The sequence below is a fragment of the Pezoporus occidentalis genome, unplaced genomic scaffold (assembly GCF_034315485.1).
Source record: "Pezoporus occidentalis ecotype Australia unplaced genomic scaffold, CSIRO_AGI_Poc_V1 ctg76, whole genome shotgun sequence".
NCBI lineage: Eukaryota > Metazoa > Chordata > Aves > Psittaciformes > Psittacidae > Pezoporus > Pezoporus occidentalis.
Genome location: NW_026916115.1, coordinates 3,609,654 through 3,632,350, shown reverse-complemented (window position 1 = coordinate 3,632,350; position 22,697 = coordinate 3,609,654). Strand labels below are relative to the sequence as shown.

General features: G+C 45.0%; 1 protein-coding gene across 1 annotated transcript in view; it reads right to left on the bottom strand.

Annotated features, from left to right (window-relative positions):
• LAMC1 (laminin subunit gamma 1) overlaps positions 1 to 22,328 on the bottom strand; it is a 70,658-nt gene extending 48,330 nt beyond the window's left edge. The window contains exon 1 of the mRNA XM_062602233.1: positions 21,839 to 22,328. Within this exon, the coding sequence (XP_062458217.1) occupies positions 21,839 to 22,229 (391 nt within the window). The 5' untranslated portion in view covers positions 22,230 to 22,328. The remainder of the gene's footprint in view (positions 1 to 21,838) is intronic.
• Between the last annotated feature and the right edge of the window lie 369 nt (positions 22,329 to 22,697).

Below are 22,697 nucleotides of genomic sequence, written 5' to 3'. Positions count from 1 at the left end.
TCCTGAATGATGAAAGATTGAAACAGATAAATCTAAGTCTTCAGATCTTGAATATAACCAGGAACTGTAGCTATTAGGTCAGTAGATAACAAGACAAAAAGAAAAGGGCATGCCAATTAATATAAAAACCCACAAGCACTGGTGCACGTGTAACCTCTCCAGCCTACTTTTCTTGAGATGTATTTCTACTATGATTTCACCTTTACAGAAAAGTAGAAAAACCCAAACTCAGAGATCAGCTTGCTACCATTAACTGTGTGACTTATCTTGCATGTTAACCTCTACCACATGTAGCCTCATCAATTAAGGTTTTGGTATCTCCATGTTAAATGGTTGTAAGCACCCGAAATAGCATACTCTGAGAAGTTACCTTACAATTGATTCTTAAAACCAGGAGCTTAGTAGTCCACTTTGTGACCACTACCTGGAAAATCAAGACTGTCATGAGCAAGAAGCCACACAAATCCTCAGAAGCACAACTGTACAGGGAAAAGTCTTCAACAAATACCAACACAGCAAGTTACTGTATCACTGCATGAAGAAACATCATGAAGAAGACATGCACCTTCTCAAAACCAGGAGGGACAAAGTCCTGAGTAACCTAGTCTGAATTCAGCATGGATCCTGCTCCAAGCAGGAGGCTAGACTAGAGGATCTCCCGAAGTCCCTTCCAACTTCATTTCTTCTATGAACAAAAGCAGAATGGGATTAAGGCCCAGGCTGTAGACAAATTTAAGATACCGAAAGATGCATGACTGGCCTCCCATGATAGTCAATGGCACCCAAGTAAAAGCAGTCAGGAGACCTGGAAAGCAATCACACTAATGAGGACCAAAACAATCAGGTGAAGGGGTGTCAAGATTCACTAATCAAAAACTACACCTAAGCTGGGAGGGAATCCAGCCCTAGTAAAACAGCCAAAGCATACTACAGCTGCAGGCCCATATGCTTTGCTGCTGCAGCCTTCGATACAGAAAACAGACTTCTCACTACAAGGGCCCAAAAGGGCTTAAGAAGCACAGATTTCCCCATTTGGGCTGTTCTCCTTCATAGCACAGATTTGTTCAAGTCTGATTTTTACACAGCTTACCCAAAATGAACAGGACTGGTGCTGAGTGCTGCAGATGGAAACAGATGTTGCAGTCCTCTGCACTGGCTCCACGCCCTTCGGCTAAGCTCTGCTTGTACAAACCCAGACCTGCACTCACAGAAAGTCTGCACGTAGCAAATACGGCACATGCAAAAGCAGTGTCGGGTAACCTCAGGCCTTGCAGGGAATGGATAGCACAATGTCTGACACATGGTCCTCTGCAAACAACAGCAAACTTTCTGTAGGAAAGTTACTAAGAAATCACAGACCCTTTTCAGGAAACTGTGGAAGCCAGGGGGGTACAGTTGTGTGTGTTTTCTGAAATAAGTGTATTTTCGAAAAATTTTGAAGGACAAAAAAAATTGAATTTTTTTCCTTCTAACTGCACAAAACAAGACAACCCTGCTCTGTACCAACACCATAGGACAGCAGCACACAGCAGCCTAGTTCTGCCTGAAACAGTTCAGTGAATCCATAGCCAAGGAAACGTTTGGTTACAAGAGAAGAAACATACCTACTGGACATACAAAACACCATATCCCACCAGCAGTAGCAAAGGAACTGAGCAATGAGCGCATTTAAAAGCTTTATTAATAGAGCCAAGGGTAAGACAGCTCTGTTTTGTAGTAACCTCCAGGGTTTAGAAGCCTGTTCTTTTTTGGGGACAGAAGCAAAATGTCCCTGGCATTTTTCAGGAACAAAACTGTAACTAGGTATCAGAGTTGGAGCTCACCCACCACCTTGCCCCTTCCAGGGGCATCACCCCATAAGTAGGCGGGGTAGAAGTGCAAAACATTTCACACAAGAAAATTACTTTGGCATCTTCCCTACCATTTTGGATCAAGACCTTGAAACCCTATCTCCTCAACACAGGCTTGTTCTTTCAAAAAATAAATGCATAAAAACGTTATCAGGCTACAGTGTCCAGACCAACTTCTCTTCCTAAAGCTTTAAACCCAGAAGTGTTTACAGTGGTATACTGCTTGAAGTAAGAATGCTTATTTTGGCAAAACTTCATTTAGCTGAGAGTACTCTGCTCTTTTCAAGAGGTTAGGAAGGAAGTATCTAGCTGAGAGCCCCCAGCTATCTCTGCTTTCTGAAAAAAATCGGGTCTGGAGCAAACAGTGCTGCAAATGAAGCTGCATGCACCACCTTCAGATGAATAATGTAATCCTCACTCAAAGCCAATGCCACCGCAGCACGTATGAACATCAAAAGCCCCCCAAGGCAGTTCCTCCCAACACAAGCCCCACACAGAGCAGTACAAGCACATCGCTCTGCAGAAGCTTCACAGCAGCCCCCCAACACAAGTATTTGGGCTTTTCTTTCCCAAGACAGAGCTGCCCACCACTCCCAGCTCCACCAAGGCATCACAAACTTCTCACCCACACAGACCAAGCGTATCAGAAGGTCCAAAGCCATTTTGATGTCCAGTCACTAGACAGTCCTAAAGACATCCCTCGCCTCAGCTCCTGCTAGAAGCTGAAACTCAAACCCAGGGCAACCCACAGCAACGGAAAGGTACACATACCCCCAGTGTTCATACACACGCAAGAATGTCTCCAGATTTCAGGCAGATCCAGGGAGGTCAAAAGGGAAAAGAGTGCTATAGAACTGTGATGCTGTGCAAAAGGACCAGCCAGGAATCACCACCTCCTCCGCTTCCCGCAAGCCCCAGCAGGATTCCTGGTTCTTCAGGTCACAGGAAAAAACACTGCATTCACAATGGGACCAGCACATCTATACTTGCTGAGGAGACCCCACAAAGGGTCCCTTGTCTGTGATTCTGGCATCCAACACGCAAGCCCCATTTCTCTGCAAGGCAGATAAATCCAGGTGACAAGAGGGGGCTGTCACACTGGGAATCAGTGCCTGGCAATTCCTGTTTCTTCAAACCCTCATTTCAAGGGGCTGTGCTGCACTTTGGATATAAACAGTTAAGGAAAATAAACAAAAACAAAAACCCATAAACAAACAAACAAACAAAAAACCCACACACTAACAAAAAACCAAAATAGTACAAGGAACTAAATGCCAGCTGGGATTTTTAACAGGCTATTGGTCCAGCAAGGTCGGGAATTGCCAGTGCTTTATTTTTTGCATTCTCAAAGACAGCGGAGGAGATTATTTCCCTCTGACACCTCCAAATTGATCTATTTTCAAAACCAGAAGACAAATTGCCTGGAGAGGGACAAGGAAAAACCCTGCAGATCAATGCAAAAGTGCTTTACTCTTAAGGAGCAGGACAAATATTGGAAAGCCAGGCTAAGTAAACAGGAAAGCCGTAAACCCCGGAAACAATAGGATCAGCCAGGTTCCTTTTCTGGGCTTTACCACCAATTGTTTCCCTGTGCTTTTGAGGAGAGATTTAACGTCTATGTGCTTAAGAAACATTCTCAAAAAGCACACTGGGTTCCAACAGTGCAATGGAGTATCGCAGACCAGCTGGGCTGGAGAGCAGGCCCTTGGAGCACATACCCTCCAAGTGCTGTAACCCACGAGCAAAAGACATCAGCAAGACAAACAGGGTCATTCCAGAGACGAACTTGGGAAGGGGTACTGCAGCTAACATGGGCCAGCACTTATGTCATTATGAATAAAGTGAACCTAGTCTGGGGGGTTTGGATGTTTTTTGTTTGGGTGTGCATCACAGTGCCGGTAGCAGCCAGAAGATGACACCTTGAGAAAGCCCAGAACAGGCAAAGCATATAAGGAACTTCTTGCAGCACACCTGAACTTAAAACACCATGCAACTTGGGCACCAAGCCAGACACAGTGAATGCTACTGCACTCACCAACCACTCTTAGCATGGACCTGCCTTGAGGTTTCAGGCTGGTCCTGTACCATCTCCACCCTTTGCACATATGTGACAAACTCACTTAAGTACCCTTGAAAAAGATCTTACGCTCAAGCATCCCAGGTTGCTCATGTCTGGACCAGATGCTGCCTCTGAGACACATCAGCTGGAAGAACTAATCCATCCTTTGCGTGTGCTACGCAGCTTCTGCCTCAAGGGCAGAAAATTTATAGATTCAGTGGGTCACATACTTCGTTGCACTGAGCATTCCCTCTAGTTAGCAGCATTTGATTTCAGGAAAACCATCAGTAAACAAAAGAGGAATGCATGAACAGCAGCTTGGATTTTCCTACCACATTTGTAATAGAAGCCACACCTTCTGGCATGCTTGTTAACGTCCAGGTGCCAGCAGCCAGGCGAAAACCACTAATCTCTGGGTCTGCTTTTTTCTTAAACAAACAAAACAGACGACAACACCAGTGGGGTGGGGGGAAGTGTGACTGGGTTGGGGTTTGGATTTTTTGATATTTTTTAAATATAATTCTATGCAAAATCCTCTAAAGAAAAGCCCTGTACCTCTTCCATGGATTTGCATCGCTTTCTACAGTTTCATGCACTGTGCATTTGTGCCTCCATCACACACCAAAAGTGAAAAACAACTGTGTGGAGATTCCCAAGCAGGTACAAAGCCACAAGCAGGAAGTGGCTCTGAAATACAGGGGTTTGTCAGAAAACAATGAGAAACCACAAAGAGGAAAGGGAGCCTCACATACAAGAGGCAAGACAAATGTGATACTAAAAACCAAGTAGCTGCAACAGCTAAGCCACTGCAAGACTTGATTTCTTCTGAGTCTTGATTTCTTCTGTGATAGTGAAAAAGATAGTAAATAAAACAAAATTAGTGAAAGCAAAAAATGGGGGAAGGGGAAGAGAGATGAAAAGACTCAAACTAAGAACCTCTTTCCCCCTCAACAGCTAAGTAGCTAAAGCTTTCTGTACCAACCTGACAAGAAAGTTCCCAGGGAAAAAGCAAGCTGCCAGCTATATTCCCAAATTTAGCACAGAAATATTGTGACCTATGACAGTGAATATTTTATAACTTACAACCACAAGGATAAATAGAAACTTAAAAAAAAAAGAAAAAAAGAAAAAAAAAGTTTAGTAGAAGTGTGCTACTCTCATGAACTCCAAAAAGGCCTCAGCATTTTTCTCACCAAAACAAAAGCCCCTATAGTGCATCACTTTTTTTAAAGGAAACTGAAAACTACTGTTCTTCTCCAACTAAAATCTTCCAGAAATGTTAGAGAACATTTGCCAACATTTACAATTAATTTCTGAAGATGGAAAGTAAATGTATGCACTTGCTCTGAACACATTTTATCTGTGCACTGTGCGAAGTCAGGGAGGGGTGCTCCCCACCATGCTCCAGCCCAGCCCTGCTGTGTACCTACCACATGCAAGAAAGCAATATGTTTTACCATGTTTGGAATAAAGGTACAACCAGCTAGTGGCAAGAAGTAACCCAGTTATTTTTATGGAGTTGTTTTCATATATACTTTTTAGGGTCTCTTTATATTACTTTGACCATCTGTTGCACAAGTTGCACAGCTGCATGGAAAGGAGCATCCTCCCAGTGATGTATGTTCAGATTCCGGGTTTGTTCCGAGCCTGGGTAAGGAAACGCCATTAATCACTCTTAGCAAAATACACATTCCCCTGCTGAGTTGGGTCTTGAACATTAGATGATCCTACTAAATCTGGGGAACCCTAAGCACATGAAGGGGGGGAGAAGGAGGGGCGGAATCTGTGCACTGCAAAGGAAGAAAGAAGGAAGTAATAGCTATGTTGCAAAACCCCTAACTTCAGCAAAACCTTCCCTTATTCATACCATTTTAGGACAAGGAAGAAAAAAAAATTACACATTAAAAAACCCACCAAAAAAAAAAAAAAAAATCTACCCTACAGCTTTTTACCCTTCCCTTATGTTTGTCCTATGTCCTGCTTTCCCATGGAACTGCCCTTCCATACAAGTTACAGATGACTTTCAGAGCTGCACAAGATACAATTGGATACAGAATGATACCTGGCAAGCACTGTGCAGGCTTGAGATAAGCCTGTGCATCTGCTAACACAATCAGCACCAGCACAATAAAATCTGTGTGGTCACCATTAGATTTCCTTGATGACAAAACACAGATCCCAACCGCTGACTGCTACTATAAAGAAGCCAACTTGAGACAGGAGGTTCAGGAAATTGCTCTCTATCATTTAATGTGTTATTTACATTTGAAAACTTGTCTCTGCAACCATTCAGCCAGAGGGGCTTCATATGGAGACACAGCTAGCTCTAGAGTTCAAGAATCCCACCAAATAAAGGTCCAGTATGCCTTTGCCTTCTCTTCTGAAAAGCCTGCCTTTGATTTCAGGCAAGCTCAACAAAGTTAGGGATCCTGAGGAAAAAATAGTTTGTTTTTTACAGCGGTTTCAACTACTGGAGAGAGGGAAATTGCAGAAACTTACTTATTTGCTGCATGGTAGAGATCAATATAGTGTCATTGTGTCCTATGTATCATCATTTGTGTTTATTCCCTTATAAACGGGCTTGCCTGTCACATTGTGACAATGAAGAAAATTATTTTAGTAGAAATGAGCTGTCCCAACAATCAAATGATCTATTAGATACTATTTCAGGTTCTTTCACCAACTAGCTTTGCAGTTGGTGCCTCTTAATTACGAAAGGCAAGAGTTCTTCAGAAATCCCAACCACAGTCTAATATTTGCAATAATTGCACTACCTAGTGAGTAGCAACACCCTGAAAAGAAACATTTATCCAAAAGACTGCCTCCTCTTAGCTCAGAAAAGCAGCTCAGTGCAGGGTCAAGAGGGTATCAGAGAACAACCCCTTCCAAAACCTGATGCTTCTTAAAATACAAGGCATGCTTCTGTGAACCTGTCAACACCAACACAATAGCCCTGCCCTGAGCACTTCTATTTTTAACATTTTCCATCCATGCAAAGGACAACTATTTAATAAACCTAAAGAAAGCATAACTAAAAGGAGCTGAACAAAACTTTTTTCAGGGCCAGCCTGACTAACACAAGCACATGCTATGACCTTAGATGTCCCAAACACATTGCAGGGATTACTGAATTGCCAATGTATATCAGCCTCAGAGACAGGGGTGATGCCAAAAATGAATGCCCAATCACCTGGGAGCATGATAGCACATGACAAAATTGAATCTGATGCAAACATTGATGCACAATACCCTCGTGTGATGGAACGTCATGTGGTATGGCTGCCATGGAGTCCAACAGGCACTCTAAAGGATAAAGTTGACCTTCAAGAGCTTGTTATTCATTAGATATGTGACCCCTTTAATTTTCTTTAGGATGCCTAGGATTGCACTGTAAATCTGAGCACTCGCGGAGAGCCTTAAAAAAAACCTGGACTATGTACACGTATGCACACTATCTTTAGCCAACAAGCCTTTGCTTGCCTTGCTGGCAGGATTCAGCTTGTGCTCAGGGTGAAGACATCCTGCTCCAAAACAGTCACAAACTTGCTGTGCTGGGAGGAAACTATGCGTTTAGCATCAAAAATAAAATGACAGAGAGGTTTTTCAGTTTCTCTCCCAGCAGGAAGGAAGGGCTGAGCACTCCAAAACCCCCAGCAGAACTCTGCAACTTACGTACTTCACGTTACTTTTGAAACCAAGTCCATTTTGGACAGCTTTCAAGCAGTATCTGGGGAGGAGGGAGTTGATTATTCACCACCTTTCCCCCAGATGAGAGGGGAGGGGAAAGGATGAAGTTGCACTACAACTACTGTGCTCACACTTGCAAAGTAGCTTTCAAGTATCCGATGGAAGAGTATCTGTCCCCATGCTCTGTTTTCAGGCATCACTACCTATATATCCCTTTCATGTTCTGCCCAAGTACCCTCACATCCTGAACATTCCACCAGTGATTACCATACCTCTTCCCAGAGCTTCAGAAGCAGCTCCAGGTCAGCAGATGGGCTGGATCCTTCTAGCAAAAGTGCCTGGGCAGGAACTGCTGCATACCCATGCAAAAATGCATCACTGTAGGGTTTTTTTCTGCTCATCTTTATCTCTGTGTGGGCAGGACGCATGGTAAAGGGAGACCTCAGTAAGAAAAGCCCTCGGGTATGCTAAACTCATTTTCCATTCCTCCAGGCACCCACTGATTAAGTAGGTGAAAGTTGCCAAAAAAAAAAAAACACCACACACCAAACCACCCTCTCCTTAGGACTAATGAACACAGTTCAAATGCAGGAACAAAGAGCACTTTTTTGGTCCCCAGAATCAGAAGGCATAACCATTTTTACATCTATATTCTACAGAGATTTATCACCATTCATCAGTTGAATCTGTTTGCTGGCAAAGCAGCTCTACAGCTCCATACAGGTGGCAGATGACTTACAGGAAATCCTCCTCCTAGGAGATGCCTATGCCAGCTTTTAATTTCTTTTTAACAAAAGAAATGCTTACGCAACATCAGATGCTAGTTCTGCAGGAGCTGTTCTAGTAATTAACCCACAGCACCGACACTTCAGCCTCCTTTTTTCCATATGTTTAACTCTTAGATACGCAACAATCATCAGCAGCACAAGAGTCCCTCGAGGGCTCTCTTATCCGTCTCTACAGAAACTCCAAGCACATAAAGAGGAAAGTAAATCATGGTGATGTTATTAATTCCAAAATGAGTAATCCTATAAATCTAATTGCATTGGGATGCACAATCTTAAACGTAATTTATGAAAACTAGATTTAGTTTCACGGGGGGTTAATAATTCTTTGTGATGAAAAGCTTTAAAAAAAGACAAGTGAACAGTTTATTAAGTGATTTCTCCACCATAGATCAGTCTGTTGCCCTGAATCTGCTTCCAAGAGAGTCAAGCAGTTGCATAAATATCAGTTTGCCTAATTATTTAACAGGTTATTAAATAAAAAAAAAAATCTCTTTATTACTGCTTATTCAAAGTCAGCTAAAACAAGCTAGGACAGCTGAATCATAAAGATTCATAAAGATGTTTTGCATACAGCAAAATTCCACAAGAATTCATTTTTTTCACTTATATATATGTATGTCTTCCCTGTGAAGATCCTCTCCCAGAAATGCTCTCTAATCTCTCAATCTTTTTCTCAGGTTTCTTAATTCAACTAATGAGCTGCATCCATGTGCAAGGCACAAAAGCGGGAATTTTAGATTGCTCATTTAGCTTGTTTTTGAAAAGTCTGAGCTTTTAAAGCTCAGAGTAGCTCTCTATAATCCAAAGTCCTCACTCTGAGTTCATCTTTTAGGGTGTTTCAAAATAGGCTGCAACTGGCATCCATCCCCATCCCTGGGCTATGTATCCCCAACGCCTGCACTTACGTGGCCCCAGGCACACTCCGGTATCACAAAGGCCACCAAAAGGTTATCTTTCCATCAAATTAGCTGCTGGGACTTATTCAGGCAAACAGATACAACCAGCCAATGGCTGCGTGATTCCTTGCCCCCAGCTGTAGTCAAGTGGGCAGGGCTGAAAGAAGCCAGTGTACCTTGAAAGAGCATCAAGCCACACCTTCATTCCTTGCCTCCCAGACTGTAAGCACCCCACTGAGCTGCAGGACAGCTATTCTGCAAGGACACTGATTCACAAATACAAAATGTTTCTGCCTTGTAATCTGTTGCCACAGCAACTGAACACAAAACACCGGACTGTCAGCATGAAAAACTTTGGGCTAGTGGAAAAGTAAAGAGGGGAAGCAGCAGATGCACAAGATAAAATGATAGGGAGATACACAGCAAGTATTTGAGCACCTCATGACAACTGTCCGTTAGTCAAGCCCAGAAGAGGAAGCCCAAGGTTCCTACAGCTCATCTTTATGGCTTATAGTTCATTCTGGAGAACCACAGAACAGTTTCGGTTAGAAAGGACCTTTAAAGGTCACCCAGTCCAGCCCCCCCCACACCCACGACAGCAGGGACATCTTCAACTATATCAGGTTGTTCAGAGTCCAACCTGTCCTTGCGTGCTTCCAGAGAGGGGGTAGACACAACTTCTCTAAGGAACCTGTTCCAGTGTCTCATCACCCTCACTGTAGGAAAAAATTTCTTCCTTATACCTAGTCTAAATCTCCCCTCTTTTAGTTTAAAACCATCAGCCCTTTTTCTGTTGCTACAGGCCCTGCTAAAAGGTATGTCCCCATCTTCCTTATGAGCCCCCTTTTAGTGCTGAAAGGAAGATACTTAATGATGATTTGGTTGTTTTACCTTGGTAACATTCTTCAAAGAAAGAAGGTGGCATGTGTCTCTTAGGCACAGCAGATGGAAGACACTCCAGGAACACCTTACCTATTATTAACCCATTTTTAATTGCTGATTCAGAACTAACAGTAATCTTTTCCAACAGGGTAAGAATCCTTCCCCTCAAAAATCTTCAAACAAGCCTTTCTCAGGGATGAAATAAAACCAACACACATAGAAGTGAAAGGCTCTTTTAACTACCAATACTTGTTCACACCTTAAAGAAAGTCTCTGCCACTGTAGACCAGTCTCTGCTACTAGTTAACAAATCATTAATTCAATGACAGAAAGAGTATGATGTTCCATTCCACAATATGCAAAACCATCCTCAGTTGTCCTGTAGGCTCTTGTCTTTCATCTCAGCAGGCAGATGCAAGAATAAAGATGTGATTTTAGCATCTACCTTAAAAAGCAGGACAGTCAGAAAGCCACCATGGATTTATAGATATATTTTTTGTTTTGGTTTTTTTTAAAGCACAGTGAGGCTGTCCTTATTTTAGACCCGGCAAAACACCTCATAGTATCACCAAAAGCAACTGTCATTTCTTTCTCAAAGGCAGCCAGGCATCATCCAACTTGATGAGTAGCCGCTACATAAGACACCTTTCACAGGCTCCATGCCTACTTTCTGACCAAAATCTTCGACAATGCGTTACTTTTTCTACCAAGTTACCTGCTGAAAGCTGACTTTAAAAACCTCACCAGGAGGAAAGCAAAAGCTGATAGATTTTAACTGTATGTTTTAAGATAAGCTTCCCTTGAGGGGCCAGCACAGCTACCTGAATAAAGCAAGTGTTTCTACAGACCACATACAGAGCACATGCTCCGTTTGTATTTTCGACTATTACCAGCAAATTTCTTAAGCAAGTCCAGACAGACATCATTCCTCAGAGGGGGGTGATAAAGAAAGTTTTCCCATGTTACACTGATTACATACACAGAATGGAGATGTGAACTGAACACTTCACACATTCACATCCTCCACAGGACCAATGGCAACACAAACACATTTTCTTGGGGTTTCTTCCAGCCTGTCTTTTGTGGTTTTCTCAAAGCCGTGAACAGCTTTCTGCGGCAGGACTGGAGGAAGCAGCAGGGATGCCCAGATCCAGCAGCTGTGTGATTGCAGGAAGGACAAAAGCCAGCAGGACTGCCCACACTGCTGTGAATTTCAAAGGCTCATGCAATTTAGCCAGGCAGTTTAAACTTTCTGGTACACAGTGCTAATGATGCAAACTAACGATTCCAAACTGTAATTGTTTTGCTGAACCACCTCCCCACAACCCCTCTATACCCTGTATAAGCACTCAGTGCCATTTCCACCAATGGGATCACCCTTTCACAACACGTTTCATTTCCTCCCACTGTATTCAAGTTCACGTCAACTTTTTAGGGGCGGAAGCAATAAAATAAAAAGCGGGATTTGGGGGACAGAAAGGCTGGGAGACAGAGTCCCTCCCATCTGCCACAGCAGCATGTTAATTTTCTACCATACAGTTCACAAAGGAACATGCCACAGGCCTGGAGTTGCGAAACAGAATGAAAGGATGACATGAAAAAGGTGATTAATTCACAGACAAATTAATGAGGAGACATTTAGTACAAGGTTTTGCAACAGGAAGAATTGAGATTCCTATAAACATTTGTAGACTCTTCCATGTAACGGAACAGTGTGTCACTGTCCAGCCAAAGATGAGTGTTAGCAGCGCAGAGGATAGCACTGTTGGAACTGCACATCCAAATCCTTGGTTATTCAGCCATTAATCTGGCAAATAAGAAAGTACAAAGAGACCAGAGACAACTATTTCAAGTGCATCAGAAAACCAGTGCAGTTCTTTCCCTGACACCAGTAAGAACTTCACAAGGGCTGTAATAATCAAAGCTCTCAAGCTCTGCTGACAACTGCAGTACTCAAGCAAACAGTGTTGCAGCTGTATCACAGCTGCTCCTAGCAATTTTGGGATACCATAGGTAGGAGCTATGAATTAGGAGTAAAACATGATTTGTCATCAAAAAAACACCCAAACAAACCAGGATTGTTACTGCCATGGTTTTGCTTGAACTTGCAGGGAATCAAAGTATGTAAGGGTAACAAACCCAATTTTAGGAAACAACACTAAATACACTGTCATAATAGTTAGGATCACAGTAAAAAGGCCCTAATTTCCTACAAGTACTATGAAGCTTGTGGAGAAGCTGTATTGTTACTTGCAAAACAAGCTGTACTTTGTTCCATCAGGATCTTTGGTTTAGCTAATCTCAACAGTGGAGGCACCAGGAATGGCCCTGCTCCCTTCTTTTCCACTAGGAACTGGCAGTGGGAGGCAGGGTGTGAGAAAGGGGCAGCACATATGTATGGGTGTATGCAGAGTCACTCTGCTTAGAAAGCAGAAGAGCACTGACTCGTGTAATGCCAGTAATTTAATCAGTTAACTCATGCCCTCAGAGCACAGATGGAGGGGATGGAAGGGCCACCCCAGCCCTGAGCACCCCTCCCAGCTGCACCGGCAATCCCAGCCGAGAGGTGCCAGGGGATGGAACAAGCTGGGAGGAAAAGTAGGGAGAAAACTAGATTTCATTAAACAGGCTCCACACATGATGATGGCAGTATTGAGAGTTCATGTTTCACTCTGGCAACAGCACTAGCCCCTGCAGCAGCTGCCCCATCCCTGCAGCCCTAAATCTCTTTACTCCAAGCTTTTTATATCTTCTTCATAACCGTGATGGGAATCAGCAGTAAAAACCATTAGTTTTGATGATGAAAAAAGTGGCTTCAACTCAGGAAAACTTGTAGCTGTCCTCTGATGGGCTGCCTCCCCTACCCCACCAAACCCTAACGTGTGCAAGAGAAGAAAGTACTGAACATCATCTAGCGTTTCGTTTTGAACTTGCATTGTACTTCTCATCTGAGCTTCACTGGAGTCTGACCAGAACAAAAACCACCAGCCTCTTGTCTGAAGACATGTATAAAGCAGCCAGCATAGGAGGGCAGCAGCAGCAACGCTGCCCACGCAGGCTGAGAAGCCGCTGCTGGGACCAGACGTGCAGAGAGAACAAACCCATCACAGGGAGGGGGGAACCTTCCCAAACTGCACAGCCCAGGAAAATCTCAACAATACCAAGGAAACAGGAGCAGGAGGGAGGTTAAGCCCAAGCAAGCTGCAAGGAGCTTCAGAAAGGAGAAGAAAGGGAGAGGAGCCAGAAAACACAAGTAAAGCAAACAGAAGGTCTCCAACCAGCAGAAGCACCAGCTTCTTAACTAGTTCATCAAGTGGGTAATTCAGTGTTGAGAAACTGCTTGTCTTATGTTACTGCAGCCAGGGCAGCAGGACCCGTAAGATGCGTGAAGGCAGCCAGCAAAAGCGGAGAAAGCAGTGGCCTGAAGGAAAGCATCAGCTACTCTAACAAAATAAAAGTAGATTGCTGGGCCAACCTCTGCAGGCCGACTACCGCAGCCACAGCAGGGCAGAATGAGATATACTGATCCTCACAAGTAAATCATGTTTGTTCAGAAGTTGGGAGGCAAGGGCAGCCTGTCCACAGTCACTTCCCAGGGACCAGCTCTGCAAGCTGCCAGGAAGAAAATCCCACTGCAAAATCCCACAGGATGGGAGCATGTAAAGGACTGCAGATGAAAGAGCTGTAAATTATCATCATAATGATAAGCAGTCCTAAGACAAGAACATTTTCTCTTCACTCGGTCAAGCTGTCCCACTTAACCCTGTGATACCAAGAAGCATCTGATGGTATTTTTTGTAGAAGGGACTGATTTTTCATTTCACTAATCTCAGTTAAGAGATACTCCCAACACAAACTCCACTTTCCAAAGCACATTGCTTATACTCCACAACCTTGTAAGTACAGTGTAAGAAAGTACAAAAAACCCCAACACATTTATCCCTTTTGAAGAGGCTAAATGACTACACACACAAAAACCAAACCCTAACCAGCCCAAGTGCAACACATAGCACAAGCAGCAGCTCACTAAGGTGGGAACAAGCCTTTTCTGATGCTGAGTAGGTCGAGTTGTAAAGCAGACCCTGAAAAGTAACTAACAAGATGAAAGCAGCATGCTTAGAACTCGACTGATGACAATGTCAACCACCACAGTACTCCCTTGGTCCTGAAGCAACCAAGGGAATAAGCATTTAGGACAACCCACTGGAAAGCCAAAGGCTACCACATGAAGTCAGCCACTGCCCACTTGCACACACACTTGCTGGGGAAGAACAACACCCATTATCAAGCAGTTTTTGATTGGATTGGGTAGGTTTTAAGGATTTGGGGGTTAGTTTGGAGGGGCTGTTTGTGGATTTTGGGGGGTTTGTTTTGGTTTCTATCCCTCAGATATAGCTGATCTTCCCATTACACAAGGTTAAGAGCAATGCAAGGGCCAAGTCTTCCTCCTTTACATTTCAGGCCATCAGTAGGGGCCAGCTGCCACTCCTGACACCATTTAACAACTGAAGCCCTGATAATTTGCATAAAAGCTTCTCAAGCCCCTAAAGACGAATTTAGGAATTACCTTGTCCTCCTGTGAAAAACAAAACCTACCACAAAGCCAAATCACATAAACATTTTCTATGCACACTAAAGTCTGCAACAGAGACAAGAATGTTATAGAAAGCTGAACCAAGAGCCCACAAACCTGAGTCTTTGCACAAATATGTAATCTCTACAAACACCTTAAAAATCTCCCCCACAAAACCAACAACCCCCCCAAACCAACAGTACAAATAAGCCCTCAAGCTAATTGGAAGCCTACCTTCCATGTACAAGATGGCACTAGCTTAGGGAAAAAAAAAGCCAATAATAGTTTTTGTATACTATTTCTAAAAGAGGAAATTTTGAAATTCCCCATTACTGAGCACAGCTGTGTTGTGTCAGAACTGCAGGCATGATTACCACTGGAAGCAGCTCTTTGATGACTATCGCACTGGAATATCTAAAACAAGTAGAAGCATGGAAACAAGAAGTGCTTTGCCACCCAGTTTCAAAACAAAATGCTGAAGATCACTGAATAATAAAGCGGTTGGGGGGAGGGGGATGGGAGGGCACCAAGGTATTTGTAGATCTCTCCTATAGGGCTGGACTGGTAGATTAAGTAGAAAAAATATTAAAGCCATCTATTTTTATTTCAAAAAAGTTACCTTGACATTTCAGATCCTTTTTACAGCTGATGAGTTTTCAGCATTTTCCAAGCTTCTACATCATAAAAATTCAGAGAAATCATTATATTCTACCCTAAAAGTACCTAACAAAGGTAGGGTCCCACAAAGGCTAACACCATCTTGCACCTGCAGTCTGGCAGGCTACAAAAGGCAGCCTCTCATCTCAATATTCCCAGTCCTGTTTGACAACTGTACATGCCTACTCGCAGCAGCAATTCATCTCACAGTGCAGTTGCTTTGGTAGTAACTGTCCTGAACCTCTCATCGATGCTGATATGATGGCCAACACCACCATCACACCAGCGCGCTGCTAAAACCCCAGCATTACTGAAGTGATGCTACAGACCACGAGAGTAATCACAAGCCCATCCTTTGCAGATGGCTTAGTGTTAAGTGGCTCTCCTAATATTACAAAGAATTCTTAACACAGCTAGTGATGCCATAGATTCAACACAAGCATTCACATTTATTCCTCACTTAAAAGCCTGTAAAACTTGATTTGAGACACACAAGGCTACTGTATACCTGGGGTAGAAAAAAAAAAACAATATACTCCTGTGTACGTGCCAGGACAACAGAGCCAGCAAGAGTTCTACAGTTTATTGGGATACTATGATACCAACTTTATTTTAAAACACTCCATGGTAGCCACCAGTAAGCAAGATTTCATGGTTAAGAAATGTGTAAAAGCAGGTTGAAATGGTTCTTCTTGGGCAGGAGGGGCTGCAGCCCGAGGCTGAGCTTCTGAAGGTTATTATGAACCAGAGACAGATGTTTGAAGCAACTAGTTCAGTTTAACACACCCAACCTCCTATCCCAGCTAACCCATAGGTAGGAAATGGAGCCAGACAGTGAGCCTGCAGGAAATCACTCAGCACAGTGTCACCAGTGGCAGTAAATGATGAATTAGGGCCCTGAGGACACAACGAGGAGGTCTCAGTCTACAACAGTTGCATGATTAAGGACAACGCTCGCAGTTCTTTTTTTTTTAAGAATTATGGTGAACTAGAGATCAGAGTTTCCCATCCATCTGCACTGGAAATTATTTTCTCTACATGTTGTTTGCAGAGCAATCCTAGTCTACATTTCCATGGGAAGTGGCAGCCTAGGGTTTTCACTTGCAGACTCAAGAGAGGCCAGGAGAGCCTCCTGAAGCCTCAGGTTGTAAGAGAAATGCTACTTAATGCTACTGAATAAGCCAGAAATTTTTCAGTAAGCTAATAATTCTGAGCAGCAAATGACAGCTTCCAAGGTTTAAACCTACAAAAGCAACTGACTGTGTCAAAACCAGCTATTAAAACTTCTAGCAACTCACAGCAAGCACCACAAATAGCAGCTGTTTTTGCAGCAAAATACTACATGATCCATCCCCCAAAATAAGTGTTCTGCCATGTATAATATTTCCAAAGGCATCATGCAGTGGCACCAACATCCCAAGAAAAACACAGGAGAGAGGAGTTACAGAAAACCTGGGAATTTAAAGGGTATGTGGGAAGTGATAAAAAGCTTTAAACCAACTTTCTGTAACTGCACTGAACAACTGCTGGCCATTAAAAGCCCTGATCTCCTAACTACTCATGTTCAAACCTGCAAAATGTAAATCCAGCCTTTGCAAGACCAACTAAAATAGAGTCCCCTCAGGGCTCCGCAAATACCACGGTGAAGCCACTGTGGCGCAGGGCCGGCCCTTCCCAGCCTGGGCTCAAGACATCTGCTAGGGCTTCCCGGCACACACACCACCACCCGAAGTGCCGGAAACACTCAATGTATTCACTACTGTTTCTCAGAGAGTTTAAATTGCAGCCATGCTGTGCGAAGTTCCACGTGCACACGCCCTGCCTGCTCGCGCTTGGTTTCACGGTGGTTCCCTGGGAAGGCAACGAACCGCAGCCTCGTAAATTTTTAGTGGGATAACCAGCAAGTGAAGGGCATCGCTCTGCTGCGCTAAATGAAACAAAGCAAGTGATTGCATCCAAGTCGCATAAACTAGACAATTTAAGGCATATTTCATAGCCTGCCCTTAAAAAAAAAAAAAAAAACAAACAACAAACTGCTTTTCTGTACTAAAAAAAAAAAAAAAAAAAGAATCTCGTCTGCTACAAAGAACTGGCAAATCAAGCTGAGGCTGAGCATAAGAACTGGCATCTTGCCTAGGCTTCCTTGTAAATGCCTTCAAATGGCAGTCATACCCCAAACTACGCTTTGCAGACAAAGTATATATAACCAAGCATCATCACTCTCCTCAAAGCCAAATAAAGGACTGAGCAGTTAGAAAAGGGGGAGGTGAAGGAGACAGGCAGTCCATTTCTCTTAACAACCAACAGCTTTTATAAGTTTTTCATTTAAACATATAAGATACCATTCAGCCTGGTGACGGGTTTCTAGGCTGGTCTACAGTAGGGGTTTCAGAAGAATTTAAGAGCAGGAACACTGAGGTCTAACCCAGCCCATACCTGCAAACACAGCTAATGCATTTTTAACAAAAGCAAGCAGCAATTCATTTTTCTTCTTGAAAGGCAGGCTAGCAGAGAGCTACCTTCCAGCACTGAATGCCAGCTCCTCTTCCCAGGGAACGAGAGATGAGGTAGGAATTGGTCTTTCCTGCCTACCAGATAGCCCCAAATTCACAGCTTAGACCACCAGCATCATCAGCCAATCACATCTCCTGGGCACTGTCCCTGCTAAGATGCAGCAGGTAGTCACTCATGCTGGAAAAGGCAGACCGGACTGCTCCTAGCTTCTAGGCTGTTGTGATAAAAGTGGGCCTGCTCTCAGCAGAGGCAGAGCCACACCACTGCCACGAAACATCCACCATCAGTGCTGAGGATGCTGCCTCTTTGTCTGAGAAACAAAACACTGGGATCATGATAGCTGAAATTGAGCAGATACGGGCAGAAAGTAAAAGTATTCAGGGGAAAAAAGAGAGGTGGCTCTAGCAGGGCTAGCTGGTAGTAAAGGAACAGGGAGGCACATGTAAAAGCGAATAAAAAAAGACGTAGAAACAACAGAAAGCACACCAAAATTAGAGCTGCAGAGAAAGAAGTAAGAATCTGTTCTAAAAAAGATACACCATCAGGGGTCTAAATAGCAAAGCTGTGCTAAAATATATGCACACAAAGTGCTGGGGAGGCGCCAGAACTATCCCAATGCTCCCAGCAGAAGCAAACAGCACAGACTGTAAAAATAACGTGACACTCCAGCTTCAAAAAAGCAGACAACTAACTACATACTGTAATGCCTCAGCTTCCATCTTCTATCTAAAAGCTGGCACTGCTGCCCCAAAGTCTCTTATTCCTGGAATATATAGAAATATATATATTCCCAGAATAATTCCTCCCAGGGGGTAAGGCAGTGGCGGGGGGAAAAAAGGCTGGTTGGGTCTAGTCTAAATTTGAAACAGTTCAACCTGAGGAACTGGAAAATGGGGCAAGCAAATGGGTACCTTTAAGAAAAGTGGAAGAAAGGATACAACAGTGCTCCCCCTTTTCTCGACCACTAACCTAATTACCCAGACACCACCCTGCCAACAAGTTCAGCTCCCCCTTCTCCTGATTTACAGCTGCAACCTCACATCTCAAAGCTTCTTGGGGGAGGACTGTTACTTCAGGGGTCTTAATACCCTCTCATACAAAGAGAAACAGCTTTTATAACTCCAGATGTTCCTTGCACAAGGACTGGTAATTACCCCAACTCCCCTCTTCCCAGAGAGCACCATAACTTCTGGGCACAAATCTCCTTTCCAAACACTCCCAGGACCTGAGCCTTTAACTCAGCAGTAATGATCTGCACTGTGCTTTTCTATATCAGGCTCTTTGGTACCATCTAGTCCTAAAGCTAAAGGTTTTTACACATGTTCAGAACTGCAAATTGTAAGAAGATCCAAAGAAACCCACATTCACACATTGGCAACAGACCCGCAGTTCTTGCTGACCTTTTGCAGGCTCCCCCAAAACATTACACTGATCTCCACAGACTAAATATCACTAGATGTTAATCAAGACATCTCAAACTGCCAAAAACTCAGCGCAGGGTGGCATTTGCATGCTGAAAGCCTGGAGCCAATGCTGAATGGGTGCAAAGCAGTGCTAACCATTCAAGGATACCAGTGCTTTTAGAAATACAGGCAACTGCTGCGTCAAACAATGATACGGGTTTGAGCACACAGCCTAATCTTCAAAGATCATGCAGAACTAACTGCATAAAAGGGCTTTGTGTTCCAAAATGCATTTATGTCCTACTGAGTACGCAAATACTTGTCAAGCTCTTTGCCTCTTCTCTTACTGATGGCAATAATTAAGTGTCCCACAGACCATGGTGTGCCAGAGGGAACAGCCCACAGGCACACATAACCACAGCACCCTATGTCTCACACGAAGATTTGAAGACTTCACAAAAGTACATCAGAGCAATGTTACAGAGGAGTCTGGGGCATGTGAGACTAAAATGGCACTTTGCAGTACTCAACACATCTCCAGCCTTCAGTGAACTCCATGATGCATACAGAGTTGCACAGGAATATTTACTGCTTGCACAGCACGTGCACAGACAGCTTAATGCTTTGCTATCAGTCATCTTAGAACTAACTCCTGCCACCACCACCACCCCCACAACAAGCTTCCATGTCTTAAAAGGGTTTATACATACTTTTACCCACTCAAAAACCTAATTTAAAGGGAAAAAAAAGGGGGGGGGGGGGGAGCAAAGGTGAAGGAGTAGAAGAGGGAAGAAGAGAAACCCCCAAATATCTGAAGTCAGCCAGGCAGCTTCTTGCTTAAAAGTTATACTCTAGTCTGAAAATACACCAGAGTAAACTCACAAAGCTACAAGAGCCTGCAAACAAACCTGAAAGCCAAGCAATTGACAACAATCATGTTGCAATGCTACAGTATTTTAGAGATGCAGTTGTTTCCATCAAAGAAACATCCACATTTCCAGGACACAGCACACTGCTTGCTCCAGTACACTGGAAAAACATTCTTTTTCAAAGAACACACATATACATACAGGCGCACAGACTCAAGGACAGCAGTAATACAAACATGCCTATAAACTTTTACCTTGATAATGAAAAATTACGATTTCTATTAGAAAAGATGTTGAGATCAAATCTTAGTTTACTGTTTTTCCAAGTGTCCTGAATAAAAATCCAAATTTAAAAAAAAAAAAAAGCCTACCTCCCTTTATCCAAATGATTGCATACGCTTACATTGTATATTTATTTTGAAGCTCCTAACACAGAGAAGGTAACGCCTGGTATAGGACTCGGCACCATCATCTCCGTCTTGCAAACACAGTTGGGAGCTTTCACACAACCTGTCTGTGGGGTGCGGAGCCCCAGATCAAGCTCCCTGACCCCTAACAGAGTTTTTTTACCTCTGAATTACACTGAAACACATATCCGATACTAAACTTCAGGTTCTACAGCTGCTCTTGATTGGCAACTGTGAATGGTTACAGTGGGGCTTCTTAAAATTCTTACTTTATTTAATGACATGTGGTTTTAACTTTCTGTTGGCTGGCTTCTCTTCCAGTTCTAAACACCCCTCCTTCCATGTCACAACAGCTTAAATAACTGAATGAACAGACGAAAAGAAAAGCTTGTCCACAAACCAAAGCAAGGCCTAAAATACTTCATTCCAAAGGATCCGTTGGGAATGCCAATTCATCAGGAAATTCACCTTCTCCTTTTATTGACTTGATGTTACGGGTTCTGCAGTAATGACAACTGCCCTCTGACAAATCTAACCCACCAACTATTAAAGGACAATGCTGCCCCAGGATAAGAGGATACAGAGCAGATGTTCGCTTGCGCACACACACGTTTTGCTGCAGTGCTTGCCACTTTTCGAACCAGCCTCTCCCAACTGAATCCCAAGCCTGTTGTCTGGAAGACTCCAAGATCTGAGCTTCCCAGGGCGCGGGACACGACACACTCGCCATGCCCCACATGACTGCCAATGCTGCCACTCACAGCATGGGCCAATTGTCTCACACATCAACACTACAATCAACGCGGATTTCAACAAAGTATCCCCTTGCAATGTTAACTGTCGCTTTGCCTCTGTGGAGAAGGATGAAATTCAAGTTTGTAAAGTAATATGTTGCAGCTACCATTATCCTTAAAAGAAAATGCCAGTAGGCCAGAGCCAAAGATCCCATGTCCTGTCCTGCAAGACCAGGTCCCAGTCACACCCGGGACCTCACAGCAAATCCTTACTTGAGACAAAGCCACCCCAGCCAGGACCATCGCGGCAGGGCTTACCCGCCAAAAACCCGCTTCGGTCACTTACTACCCGGGGCCCAGTTACAGCCACCTTTAATTAATGCGAGCCGAAGCAAGGGCGGTACTAAGAACCCCGGCGCAGGGCGGCTCCTCGGCCCGACCCTCCTCTCCCCGCCCCGCGGGGCTGCCGCTGGCGCCGGTACCCCTTAGGGCAGGGCAGGGCGGTGCGGGGGCCCTTACCCAGATGCAGGGTGAGGTTGACGGCGGCGGGGTGCTGCACGCCGGCCAGCATGGTGCGGCTCTGCCACCAGGTGGCATCGGCGGGGCTGTTGTAATCGGTGAGGAAGGCGGCGCCGTGCTGCAGGTGGGGCTGGGCGGCGTCGCAGAGGTGGCAGGACTGGGTGACGCCAGTGACGCCGGTCTGCACGCAGTACTCCTCGGCCGGCGTCCCGCACGTGTGCGTGGCCAGCACCGTAGCGTTGAAAGCAGCGTTGACGAACTCGGGCATGCAGCGCTGCGGACGGCCGGTCCGCTCCTCCGTGCACTCGTCCATGGCGCCGCCGCACCGCCCGGGCAACCACAGCCACAGCACCGCCAGCCACAGCGCCCGGCGCTCGCCGCCGCCCCCCATGGCGCTCGGCCGGCGGCGGAGGGGCTGGCGGAGCGGCGCGAGCCGGCACAGAGGCTCGCTCGCTGGCTACCGCCGCTGCGCGCCTGGCCGCGGGATGGGATGGGCCCGGCACAGGCGAGGCGAGGCGAGCCGAGGCGGTGAGCGCGGCCGGGGGCGGGCCTGCGGCGCGGGGCAGGCCGGGAGCGGAGTCCCGCAGGCCGAGCGGGCGGCAGCCTCCCCCGCCTCCTGGAATGCGTGCGCTTAAAGGGGCGATGCCTGCAGTGGGGCCGCCCTGACGGGAAATGCCCGTTTCCCGCCCTAGGCCTGTCTGCGTTCTGCCGGTGTTCCTGCGGGAGCGGCGACGCCCGGTGAAAGGGCTGTCCGGCGGAAAGCGGGGGCGTCTCGCTCGCTGCACCGCTGGCGTTGCGTGTCGTAGGCGGGAATGTCCCCCAACCCCTTCAAGCGGCGGCGGGCACGGTCACCGCGTCT